Source organism: Bufo gargarizans, chromosome 2, assembly GCF_014858855.1.
Source record: "Bufo gargarizans isolate SCDJY-AF-19 chromosome 2, ASM1485885v1, whole genome shotgun sequence".
NCBI lineage: Eukaryota > Metazoa > Chordata > Amphibia > Anura > Bufonidae > Bufo > Bufo gargarizans.
The window spans coordinates 355,795,924-355,809,570 of NC_058081.1; the positions used below are offsets into that span (position 1 = coordinate 355,795,924).

General features: G+C 42.6%; 1 protein-coding gene across 3 annotated transcripts in view; it reads right to left on the reverse strand.

The window, feature by feature from the left end:
- Positions 1-13,647, reverse strand: part of ABLIM3 (actin binding LIM protein family member 3) — a 247,732-nt gene that overhangs the window by 57,975 nt on the left and 176,110 nt on the right. For all 3 annotated transcript variants that reach the window (XM_044280723.1, XM_044280722.1, XM_044280721.1), the window contains exon 4: positions 4,984-5,096. In XM_044280723.1, the coding sequence (XP_044136658.1) occupies positions 4,984-5,096 (113 nt within the window). The remainder of the gene's footprint in view (positions 1-4,983; positions 5,097-13,647) is intronic.

A 13,647-nucleotide genomic window follows, 5' to 3' on the forward strand; every position in this document is an offset into this window, starting at 1 on the left:
TAACAAATGATTCAAATGAATGCTTATCTGCTCTGCATTAATACAGTGAATTCTAGCTATACACACAGCAAAAGAAACATGTATTCTGGCCAGAATGTGTTTTCCAGATGGAAGTAATGTAGCTTTCCAGAAGGTACAGATACCGATTGCTCATTGAGCCACACAATATTTTTGGGATCGGCTTCTCCTGCAGAAACACAAATCTCTCTGACATGGATATGAAGTGTTGTTTCTCCACTCCCTTCCGCTAGAAGACAAATATGTTCTCAAGGCTGAATGCCCTGAGGTTTTCTCTTTCCAATTCTAGCCAGGCAATGAGAAATTCCATGTATCTAGCAGTCATGCAAAAACATCAGAGATCAGGTTACCTGTGAAGCTTCTGCTCTCTGAAACTGATTTCTGTTCAAAGTTTTCGGGGGACATTTATCAAGACTGGCATTCCCATATGCCAGTCTTGATCCTCTGTGCGCTGGAGTAAGATGCGCCAACCAGGGCCGGTAACTCATGTCAGTTTCTGGCACAAGTTATAATAAATCGGGCGGGCCGCAACAGTCTCAGCCTCTCTTGCTAAGCCGTCTCTTTAGAAAAATGCTGTGAAGCTGCAAAAGCCGCAAATATAGAGCAAATATGGCATGTGCCATCATTTGCGACTTTTTTTAATGCCACTATAGTGTCTTAAACATTTTTACGCATGCTTTTTGTGGTCAAGAGAATGTATAGAGAAGGGTTATTAATACATCTCACTGATTTGAGTGGGATTTTGGCCTTTTGTGTCCCATAATGCATTTTGTTTTCATTTGTTGTTATTGGAATTGTTTTAAAACTTGAGATTGTGGATACAAAAATGGATACTTTTGTCACCTGTCACATCTATTCCATCCCATGTGAAAGTGACCAAAAACACATGACAGTGGATGACAGCTGAAAGTAACAATAATAATACATTCTGCATTTTTTTTTGCATTGGTTTATTAGCTCTCAGTTATAAGTTGGCTTTCAGCAAAAATATGTACAGTACTGTGCAAAACTTTTAGGCAGGCATGGAAAAAATGCTGCCAAGTAAGCCTACTTTCACATTGGCGTTCTTTGCGGATCCGTCATGGATCTGCAAAAACGCTTTCATTACCATAATACAACCGCATGCATCCGTCATGAACGGATCCGGTTGTATTATGTCTTCTATAGCCATGACGGATCTGTCATGAACAGCACTGAAAGTCAACGGGGGACGGATCCGTTTTCTATTGTGTCAGAAAAAACTGATCTGTCCCCATTGACTTACATTGTGTGCCAGGACAGATCCATCTTGCTTCGCACCACATCGCGGACAGAAAAACGCTGCACGCAGCGTTTTGGTGTCCGCCTCCAAAGCGGAATGGTGACTGAACGGAGGCAAACTGATGCATTCTGAGCAGATCCTTTTCTATTCAGAATACATTAGGACAAAACTGATCCGTTTTGGACCGCTTGTGGGAGCCCTGAAATGGATCTCAGAAACAGAAAGCCAAAACGCCAGAGTGAAAGTAGCCTAAGAATGCTTTTAAAAATAGAAGTGTTAAAAGTTTGTTTTTATCAATTAACAAAATGCAAAGTGTATGAAAAAAAGAGTTATGTAAATCATTATTGCTGTGACCACCCTTTGCCTTAAAACATAAAGCTAATATTATTAAGAACCAGCTTGAGTGTAAAGAAGAACAAGGAATCCTGATCTCAGTATCATCAAGTCTGTCTGGGATCATATGAAGAGACAGAAAGATTTGAGCAATCCTACATTCACAGATACAGGTGGTATCTGTGGTTCTCCAAGATGTTTGGAACAACCTCCCTGACAAGTTCCTTTAAAAACTGTGTGCAAGTGTGAAGGCAAAGGGTGCTTGCTCCAAGTATTGATGTGATCTTAGATTTCTCCTTTCTTCATTCACTTTACATTTTGTTACATAATAAAAATAAACTATTAACACTTCTATTCTTGAAAGCATTCTTCTTTGCAGCACAAAACTTTTGCACATCACTATATATATATATATATATAGTGAAACCTTTGAGAGAACAACCACCCACAATTATATTGAAAAGTGGTCTTCTAGAGTTGTGGTCTTCTCAAGGAATAGGTATCTCCACTCACTAAGTACATAAGTAAATCAGTTGACAAGGGGTAAGATACTGTATACTTATCTATGACATTCCCAAATCTCGCACATTGAGAAGAACCATACATACACTTGTACTTCTGGAACATAAGAAGAACTGACCTTGGATCACTGACCCACAGAAAGTTCAGTCCAGTATTAGTCATCACTCTAGAATTTTAGCTTCGTATTAATTGATTATTATTATATTTGTTTCTAAGTCTAAAGACTCTCATCATAACTTCTTTTGATCAGTATCAGTATATTTTGATGGTTCCCATTAAAACGGTGTAGTTAAAGGGGTTGTCCGGGCTTCTAATATTGATGACCTATCCTCAGGATTTCTAGAAAACAGAAAAACTGTATTTTCTGAGTAAAAAAAATTACATTATGTGAAAAAAGATATTACACGCCTAAGTCAGCGTGTACAACAGTAAGTGGCATCTTTATGTTCCTGGCTGCTATAACCTTATGTGGTGAAGGTGCCACTAGGTGTGATGTGACTGCTGTCCATGGTCCTGATTTTGTTGCCCATCCACTTCAGCCTTATGCTGGACAGAGAGGTTTATTGAACACCTTAAAGTGCTTCTGTCACCCCACTAAAGTGATTTTTTTTTTTTGGGCTAGTTACATTAGTTATAGTGCGATATATGAGAATATAATGGTGTTACTTACTTTCATTCGGCCATTTCTTGAGAAAATGAAGTTTTATAATATGCAAATCCGGTCTCTACCAGCAAGTAGGGCGTCTACTTGCTGGTAGCCGCCGCAAAAAACCGCCCCCTCGTCGTGTTGATTGACAGGGCCAGCCGTGATCTCCTCCTCCGGCCGGCCCTGTCAGCATTTTAAAAATCGCGCGCCTCTGTTCATTCGGCGCAGGCGCTCTGAGATGAGGAGGCTCGCTTTCTCAGCACTCCCTCAGTGCGCCTGCGCCGATGACGTCTTTTCTTTCGGTGATGTCATCGGCGCAGGCGCACTGAGGGAGTTCTGAGGAGACGAGCCTCCTCATCTCAGAGCGCCTGCGGCGAATGAACAGAGGCGCGCGATTTTTAAAATGCTGACAGGGCTGGTCGGAGGAGGAGATCACGGCTGGCCCTGTCAATCAACACGACGAGGGGGCGGTTTTTTGCGGCGGCTACCAGCAAGTAGACGCCCTACTTGCTGGTAGAGACCTGATTTGCATATAATAAAACTTCGTTTTCTTAAGAAACGGCCGCACGAAAGTAAGTAACACCATTATATTCTCATATATCGCACTATAACGAATGTAACTAGCCCCCCAAAAAAATCACTTTAGTGGGGTGACAGAAGCCCTTTAATGAGATCTCTGTAAGAGAGTGCCTTGGTCATTTCGGCAACATTATGTACCCTCGCCTTCTTTACACATTCCAATAGTTTCTATATAAAATAATTGCAGTGAATGAAGGGTAATGGTAGAGGTCTAGAGGCCTTACTGATTGGCCTTAACCGGTTGTAATATACAGAGTCTGATGATCTTTGTCATTTAACTGTTAAAGGGGTTGTCCAGGTTCAGAGCTGAACCCAGACAAACCTCCATTTACACCCAGATAGCCCCCTGACTTGAGCATCGGAGAAGTTCATGCTCCGATGTTCTCCTTTGCCCTGCGCTAAATTAAGCAGGGCAAAGGCTCTTTTGTTTACAATAACACACTGTCGGGCGGAAGCTTCCGCCCAGCAGTGTGTTCGGTGACGTCACTAGCTCTGATGGGTGGGCTTTAGTGCTGCCCTAGCCATTTTACTGGCTAGAGCAGCGCTGAAGCCCGCCCATCAGTGCCGATGATGTCACCAGGCTCCCTGAGAAGCCGGAAGAAGAGGCTTCAGCTCGCTTGCAAGAGACCTGGTACGTCACCGAGTATAAGAAAACTTTCAGCTAAGAATTTCCTATATGAAAACGGGGCTTCAGAAATATGTGGCAAAGGTAGGACATGTATGTATGTATTATGTATGTCACTCTAGTACTATTACACCAATGTCCCCACTTCCAGACAACCCCTTTAATGTGTTCATCCTAAAACTCTGTAGTCCTCAATATATGACAGGACATGGCCCCAAATAACTAACTTAGGCTACTTTCACACTCACGTTTTGGCTTTCTGTTTGTGAGATCCGTTCAGGGCTCTCACAAGCGGTCCAAAACACATCAGTTTTGCCCTTAATGCATTCTGAATGGATAAGGATCCGCTCAGAATGCATCAGTTTGGCTCCGTTCCACCTCCATTCCACTTTGAAGGCGGACACCAAAATGCTGCTTGCAACGATTTGATGTCCGCCTGATGATGCGGTGTCAAACGGATCCTGACACACAATGAAAGTCAATGGGGACGGATCCGTTTTCACTGACACAATCTGGCACAATAGAAAAAGGATCCGTCCCCCATTGACTTTCAATGGTGTTCAAGACAGATCAGTTTTGGCTATGTTAAAGATAATGCAAACGGATCCGTTCTGAACAGATGCATGCGGTTGTATTATCTGAATGGATGTGTTTGTGCAGATCCATGACGGATCCTCATCAAACCTGAGTGTGAAAGTAGCTAATTGCGGCTGGCACCCCCATAGAACTGCCTATTCTTGTCCGCTAGTTTGGGGCCGCGCTTCGGAAATGCGGGTGTGGACAGCACACTGTGTGCTGTCCGCATTCATTCCTGCCCTATAGAGAATGAATGGGTCCGCACCCGTTCCAGATAATTGCGGAATGGGTGCGGACACATTCTATGGACGTCTGAATGGAGTCTAAATCTTACTGCTGAGGGTTCTGCTACTGGAAATGCTGTGTAAGTGAAGCATTACATCACATCCAAAGGTACGAATAATATTTGAGAGAGGTACTCACGGCTTGGTCCATGGATCTTGATTGGCTTGTCACTTACTAAGGACTGGGAACAATTCTGGCAAACACAGTCTTTACCTCTAAAGGTGACCTTATCTCCAATAGGAAAAGGTTTCCTGCAAGAGAAAAATTACTTTGTATGAATATATGTGTATATATATATATATATATATACTGTATATTGAATATGAATTTCTCGTTGTCACAGGTCCTTCAATCTTCGCCTCAATGACATACACACAGATTTAAACCAGGTTTCCATAACAGCCTAGCAATTTTTCTTCCCTATTATAGGGAAATTGTTGATGTCATTGTTACAGGGACACTGTGGATGTCAGTGTTACAGGGGCACTGTGGATGTCAGTGTTATGGGGGCACTGTGGATGTCAATGTTATGGGGGCACTGTGGATGTCACTGTTCTCATTACTGTTATGGGTCACTGTTGTTGTCACTTATTGGAGCACCGTAGATGTCACTGTTTTGGGGGCACTGTGGATGTCACTGTTATGGGGCTCATTGTATGTTACTGTTATGGGGGATCTGTGTCTGATACTGGTATAGAGGCACCGTGGATGTCTTTACTATGCAGGCATTGTGGATGTCACTGTTATGAGGCCACTATGGATATCCCTGCTATGGGAACATTGTGGATGTCACTGTTCTCATTACAGTTATTAGTCACTATGGATGTCGCTGTTATGGGGCACTGTGGATGTCGCTGATATGGGAACACTTTGGATGTCACTGTTATGGGGCACAGTGGATGTCACTGTGGCGGTTACTGTTATGGGAGCACTGTGGATTTCACTTATGAGGGCTCTGTGCATGATACTGTTATGGCGGCACTGTGTATGTCACTGTTATGGGGGTGCTCTGCATGTTACTGTTATGGGACACTGTGGCTGTTACTGTTATAGCAGTGCTATGTATCTCACTGTTATGGGGGTTTTCTGCACTAGAGATGGCCTTGCGGTTCGCTCGGCGGTCGTTTCTCGGCGAACTTTGCTCGTTTGCGATTCTCCGAGCATGAGAACGTATGGCGATGTTTGCATGCGCCATATTCTTTTGTATTGCGCGGAACTTTGACACATGACACATCCATCAGGTGGGATAGTACAGCCAATTGAGATGTTTCAGCACATGGAAACACCCCCACCCTATAACAGAACTCGATCTGGCAGCCATTTAACATTCCGTGTTTTGCCAGTGTAGGGAGAGGTTGCTTTGTGGAGAAGAGACAGACTGTTAGGGATACCAAACGCTAGCTAATAGGGCCACAAAAGTCCTTTTAAGGACTGGTATAGGTGTGCTATCAATAGGTGTGATATACTGAGGGGTGTGATTTACTTATAATATACTTTCTAACATAGAAAGTATATTATAGTGCATTTGTATTGTGCAGCAGTTGTGTGCGGTTCTGCTGCGATACCGCAGCTATATAGAGGGACAAACGCTATAACAATAACTAATTGCAACTGGTGTGACCTGTTGCCCCCCCCAAAAAATGATTGAGGGGTGTGATATACCTATAATATACTTTCTAACATAGAAAGTATATTATAGTGCATTTGTATTGTGCAGCAGTTGTGTGCGGTTCTGCTGCGATACAGTATATAGAGGGACAAGCGTTATTGGTACAAATATTTGCAATGGGTGTGATATACCTGTTGCCCCAAAAAAGCTGATTGAGGGGTGCGATATACCTGCTTCCACAAAATACTGATTAGGAAGTTTGATATGCCTGCTTCCACAAAATACTGATTGAGGGGTGCAATATACCTGCTTCCACCAAATATTGATTCAGGTGTTCTATATACCTGTTTCCACAAAATACTGATTGAGGGCTGTGATATACCTGCTTCTACAAAATATTGATTAAGGGGTTCTATATACCTGCTTCCACAAAATACTGATTGAGGGGTGTGATATACCTGCTTCCACAAAATACTGATTGAGGGGTGCAATATACCTGCTTCCACAAAATACAGATTAAGGGGTGCGATATACTTGCTTCCACAAAATACAGATTGAGGGGTGCGATATACCTGATTCCCAAAAATACTGATTAAGGGGTTTGATATACCTGCTTCCACAAAATACAGATTGAGGGGTGTGATATACCTGCTTCCACAAAATACTGATTAAGGGGTTTGATATAGCTGCTTCCAACAAATATTGAGTCAGGTGTTTTATATACCTGTTTCCACAAAATACTGATTGAGGGATGGGATAGACCTGCTTTCACAAAATACTGATTAAGGGGTTCTATTTACCTGCTTCCATCAAATATTGATTGAGGCCTGCGATACACCGGCTTCCACAAAATACTGACTGAGGGGTGCAATATACCTGCTTCTACAAAATACTGATTAAGGGGTTCTATATACCAGCTTCCACAAAAAACTGATTGACGGGTGGGATATACCTGCTTTCACAAAATACTGATTGACTGGTGCTATATACCTGCTTTCATCAAATATTGATTAAGGTCTGCGATATACCGGCTTCCACAAAATACTGATTGAGAAGTCTGATATACCTGCTTCCACCAAATATTGATTCAGGGGTTCTATATACCTGTCTCCACAAAATAATGATTGAGGGGTGCGATATACCTGCTTCCACAAAATACTGATTGAGGGGTTCAATATTCCTGCTTCCACTAAATACTGATTAAGGGGTTTAATATACCTGCTTCCACAAAATACAGATTGAGGGGTGCGATATATCTGCTTCTACAAAATACTGATTCAGGTGTTCTATATACCTGCTTCCACAAAATACTGATTAAGTGGTGTGATATACCTGCTTCCACAAAATACTAATTGAGGGGTGTGATATACCTGCTTCCACCAAATATTGATATAGGGGTTCTATATACCTGCTTCCACAAAATACTGATTGAGGGTTGCGATATACCGGCTTCCACCAAATACTGATTGAGGCCTGCGATATACCTGATTCCACAAATACTGCTCTTCTCTAGGGATTTTGGCACAGGGTCATTTTGAAAATGACAAGCAGAGGAAGAGGCAGGGGTGGTAGGAGTTGGGCAGCTGCACCAGGCCTTAGCCTAAGTGGGAAGTTGGAGAAGGTGCGTGCAATCATGTCAAAGGACACACCAGAGTTGGTTGAGTGGCTTACTCAGCCTTTCGCTTCTGCACCTTCCTCATCCTCTGTATCTGCACCCTCCTCACCCTCTGCTGTGTGCACCCCCAAAGACACCACTACCATCACCATAGCCCCTCCACTCGAGTCAGAGGAATTATTTTCCCATCCATTCCCAGACCTTACTGATGCGCAACCATTCTTGGCATCGGATGAGGAAGAGGAGGTAGCAACGGCCGCCACCCAGCAGTCTGACGACAGTACCCAGATCAACCCAGATCTGCTGTTGCTGCCTACTCCGAGATCTCTAATGTCAGTGGTGGTGAAGGTGACGATGATGAAGTGTCGATGGACGTCACGTGGGTGCCCACAAGAGAGGAAGAGGAGGGGAATTCAGAGGGAGAGACGGAGCAGCAGTAGGGAGGAGAATCAGGCAGAACTCGCAGTGCAGAGGAGGCAAAAAGCAGACAGCAAATGTATCTGGAGCGAGTCATCCTCCATGCACGATCACATCTTGCGCTCCCAGGACGCCGGCACATGGCACCGCAGTGTGGGCTTTTCTTAACATGTCAGCTGCTGACAATAGTGTTGCCATCTGCAGCCTGTGCTGTCAACGCATAAGCCGCGGTAAGCACAACACTCACCTAGGGACGACCGCCTTAAAAATGCACCTGGCCTCCCATCACCGAGCCCAGTGGGAGCAACACCGTCATAACCCACAAAGCCACACTTCCAGCGCTCCACATCCTGCCTCTTCTCCTTCTCCTCTCTCCTCCCATTTGTCCTCCACTCCACCTTCCACGTGCCATCGTCGCATTCATCTGGCAGAAAGCAGGCTTCCGTGGCCCAAATGATTGAGCGTAAAAAGTTGATGACGCCGGATAACCCTTTTGCCCAACGACTGACCACTGGCTTGTCGGAACTCCTAGCCCGCCAACTACTGCCATATAAACTGGTGGACTCAGAGGCCTTTAGAAAATTTGTGGCCATTGGCACACCGCAATGGAAGGTCCCCGGAAGGAAACATTTCTCCCAGAAGGGCATCCCAGAGCTATATGGCCACGTTCAGCAGCAATTGAATATATATCTGGCACACAGTGTTGGTGCCAAGATACATCTGACCACAGACATGTGGTCTAGCAAACACGGGCAGGGAAGGTACGTACATAACTTTTACTTGGTATAAAAAAAGGTGGCCCCCCTCCTTGTTGAGAAGGATATGGTGCTCTTATCGTGAAAATGCTCCTAGTCACTCTACCAAAATTATTTTATAAACTAGATAGGCACTCACCATCCAGTGTATCCCAGAAATAGGCGTTTATTTACATATAATATAAAATAAAAATGAAGAATGGTTCACAATACTATTAAATAATAAAATAATTAAAAATGAACAATTAAAAAACCCACCCTAAAAAAATGTTATTCTCATTCTGTTCGACATCCGCGGGGTCACGGTACTGATTTCAGAGTAGTAACTAAGATCACAGTATTCCCAGAGATTGAACAGTCTAAGTTATAGCATTGACTTCATATATCAAAGACACCATTCAATTTTAATCCAAGTTGTGACTGATCTACAGTTGTGTTCAAAATAATAGCAGTGTGTTTAAAAAAGTGAACAAAACTCAAAATCCTTCTAATAGCTTTTATTTCCATACACACAAATGCATTGGGAACACTACACATTCTATTCCAAATCAAAACATGAAGAAAAATATAGCAAATATTGAAGAAAAGTGAATATTAGACTGTTCAAAAAAATAGCAGTGTTTGTATTCTTCTTTACAAACTCAAACATTCACTATATAAACTGGAAAATGTTTGAAGATTTTGCTTTCCTTTGAATCACTTAACTAGTATTTAGTTGTATAACCACAGTTTCTGAGAACTGCTGTACATCTGTGTTGCATGGAGTCAACATACTTCTGGCACCTGTGAACAGGTATTCCAGCCCAGAATGATTGGATTACATTCCACAGTTCTTCTCTATTTTTTGGTTTTGCCTCAGAAACTACATTTTTGATGTCACCCACAAGTTTTCCATTGGATTAAGATCCGGGGATTGGGCTGGCCACTCCATAATGTCAATCTTGTCTGGAACCAAGATGTTGCACATTTACTGGTGTGTTTGGGGTCGTTGATTTGTTGGAACAGCCATTTCAAGGGCATTTCCTCTTCAGCATAAGGCAACATGACCTCTTCAAGTATTCTGATGTATTCAAACTGATCCATGATCCCTGGTATGCCATAAATAGGCCCAACACCGGAGTATGAGAAACATCCCCATAAGATGCTTGCGCCACCATGCTTAACTGTCTTCACAGTGTACTGTGGCTTTAATTCAGTGTTTGGGGGTTGTCTGACAAACTGTCTCCGGCCACTAGACCCAAAAACAACAATCCTTCTTTCATCAGTCCACAAAATGTCTCTTTAGGCCAATCAATGTGCTCTTTGGCAAATTGTAACCTCTTCAGCACATGTCTTTTTTTCAACAGTGGGACTTCTCGGGGACTTCTTGCAGATAGCTTGGCTTCACATAGGCGTCTTCTAATTGTAACAGTACTCACAGGTAACTTTAGACCTTCTTTGATCTTCTTTGATCTTCCTGGAGCCGAGTCCTTGCGATTTTGGCTATTCTTCTATCCATTTGAATGGTAGTTTTTCGCTTTCTTCCATGTCTTTCAGGTTTTGCTTGCCATTTTAAAGCATTTGCGATCATTTTAGCTGAGCAGCCTATCATTTTCTGCTCTTCTTTATATGTTTTCCTCTCTCCAATCAACTTTTTAATCAAGGTACGCTGTTCTTCTGAACAATCTCTGGAACGACCCATTTTCTCAGAATTTCAGAGAGAAATGCACTGTAACCAGCAAGTACAACATGTGTTGCCTTCCTTCCTTAAATAAGGGCAATAATTGCCACCTTTTTTTTAAAAATAATGAATGGCCTCACTCATTGAACTCCACACTGCTATTACTTTGAACATGCCCCTTTCAATAAGTGATTGAATTACAGAGAATAAACAGCATACATGCCATGACTGTTAGGTCTGTTGGGTTTCTATTACTCTGCTACACCTGCTAGTAAATTATTTACCATGTAGAAATATAATTTCTACCAAAAACAGTGATTGATCAGGTTAGTGATGTCTGAATGCTATTATTTTGAACACAACTGTACATAAAGGAAGATTAGTTATCCGTTTATTATAGTCACTTCATTATTTGTGTCCAGTTAAAATATTCTACTTTAAACAAGTAGATGTCAGAAACTTTCTACATTCAATCCAGATATGTCAATTAAAATGTGTATATCCCGTTATTTTATTCTGCATGTCCACTCTGAAGCACAGCGCTGAGTATTCTTGTTGTATTTAACTTGTTTATGGCATATGTTACTCGGATATCCCCTACTGTGGTTACAATATCGAATCACAGCTAATGTCAGTTTCGTAATTATTTCAGAGTACTCACAATTAGAAGGATTGTTGCGGGGTTCGGTGTTCCTTGTGGTGTTCCACGTGTTATGGTACACTCTGCTTCTCTTACCTCCGCTTGATTCCTACAGTGGTGAGTATCATAATTATGATGAGGCAGATACAGCGGGGAATAGCATCATACCTATGATACTGACCAGAGGAATTTTCACCCACAGCGAAACAGGTGCTGGTACCAATCCTACCGTGCCTGCAAGAAGAGGGCGGTTTGAAGATGTGTTGGTCATTTCAGATATGAGATCATTCTTGCAAGCAACCCATTGAGAGCCGCCCTCCGGATCCAGCCTCAGGGAACGCCTAGACCGACAGGTGTCCGACTACATCGGGTTAACGGCCAATGTGGACACTTTGAGAAGCGAGGAACCCCTGGACTACTGGGTGTGCAGGCTTGACCTGTGGCCAGAGCTGGCACAATTTGCCATGGAACTCTTGGCTTGCCCCTCGTCAAGTGTCCTGTCCGAAAGGACGCTCAGCGCAGCAGGGGGGATCTTGACCGATAAGCACACTCGCCTAGCTCACAACAGTGTGGACTACCTCACATTTCTAAAAATGAATGAGGCATGGATCTCGGAGGAATTCAACACCTGTGATGACCACGTGTAATAGAATTTCCTCATGCCAGTCCACACATATCGGCCACAACCTAGAAAAAAGAATGGTCCTTGTCTTATGTATATACAGCTGCATAAAAGGCCTTTTCTGTCAGATGAATGCCTAATTTTTGGGGCCTCTACTCCAGTGGCCTACAGTAAAAATTTTATCCAGTGACCGCCTAATGTACCTCCAGACACATAATCACTAGTTTTTTTCTTTAAGATGAATGCCTAATTTTTGGGGCCTGTACTGGCCTACAGTAAGATTGTTATCCACTTACAGTCTAATATACCTCCAGCCACATAATCACTTGTTCTTTTCTGTCAGGTGAATGCCTAAATTTTGGGGCCTGTACTCCTGTGGCCTAAAATAAAATTTTCTAGGCTCCAGCAGGGCCCATTTTTGAGAGTTTCCGTTTAAGACGCATAAAAATTGCCCCTGATTAAAATACATATTTTTGGGGGGAATTTTTGACATTGATCCCCCTCTGGTATGTAATTGTCCATGTTGTGGGACTATTTGTGCACTTCTAGTAAGTATTTGGTGGCTGCAAATATGACCTGAAAGTTTTTCAGGTTCGCCTGCCATTAACGTGAATGGGGCCCACCGCGAACATTTGATCGCGAACGCGCGTTTGCGAAACGTTCCGGCCGATGTTCGTCCATTACTACTCTGCATCTCACTGTTATATTACAGCCCCATCAGTTTTTATTTTTCACCCATCGCGTATACAGCACATACCATTATTGTATGGTATATTCATTGCATTTTACATAAAGCAATGCAAAGTTGATATGTCCATATTGCAATGGGTCTTTCATGTGCGCCAATGCTTTAGCCAAGAATGGAACATGGTATATTAAAAATAGCAAAAATAGCAACCCTTAAAGGGGTTATCCAACCCCTATAATGACTTGCCCAATGCCCGGAACCTTCTATACATTACACTTACCTGCTCCCCGACATCCACGTCGCTCCGGATCCCTGCACAGCAGTTAAAGTCTCTCCATAGAACAATTATCCCCTGAATGTTTCCTAAACCAGTCTTAAAAGTGCACTGGATTAAGATGTGCCAAATTAATTAAGAGGCACGGGACTCTTAATAAATTTGGTGCATCTTAGGGCTTCCTGTGCACTAGAAGCTGAAATATATGCCAGCTAGCAGCTGGTGTACATTTCAGCTACAATTTACACCGACTTTTAAAAATCTGCTACTTTAGTGGCGTTAAAACACTGATATATCTCCCACTCCAAGTTCTATCTTAAAGGGGTTTTCCATGAATTAATACAATAAAATTACTGGAAATACTTACGGTATATGTAATATTACTTAATTATGAATGTTTTCCCAAATACCTTTAATTAGTTATAATGGCTCGTTTTGTCTAGGTAGCAATCACTAGGAGACATTAAATGGCCACCGTCCTATTAGTACACATAAAACCTGTCCTAATCACACAGGAGGACA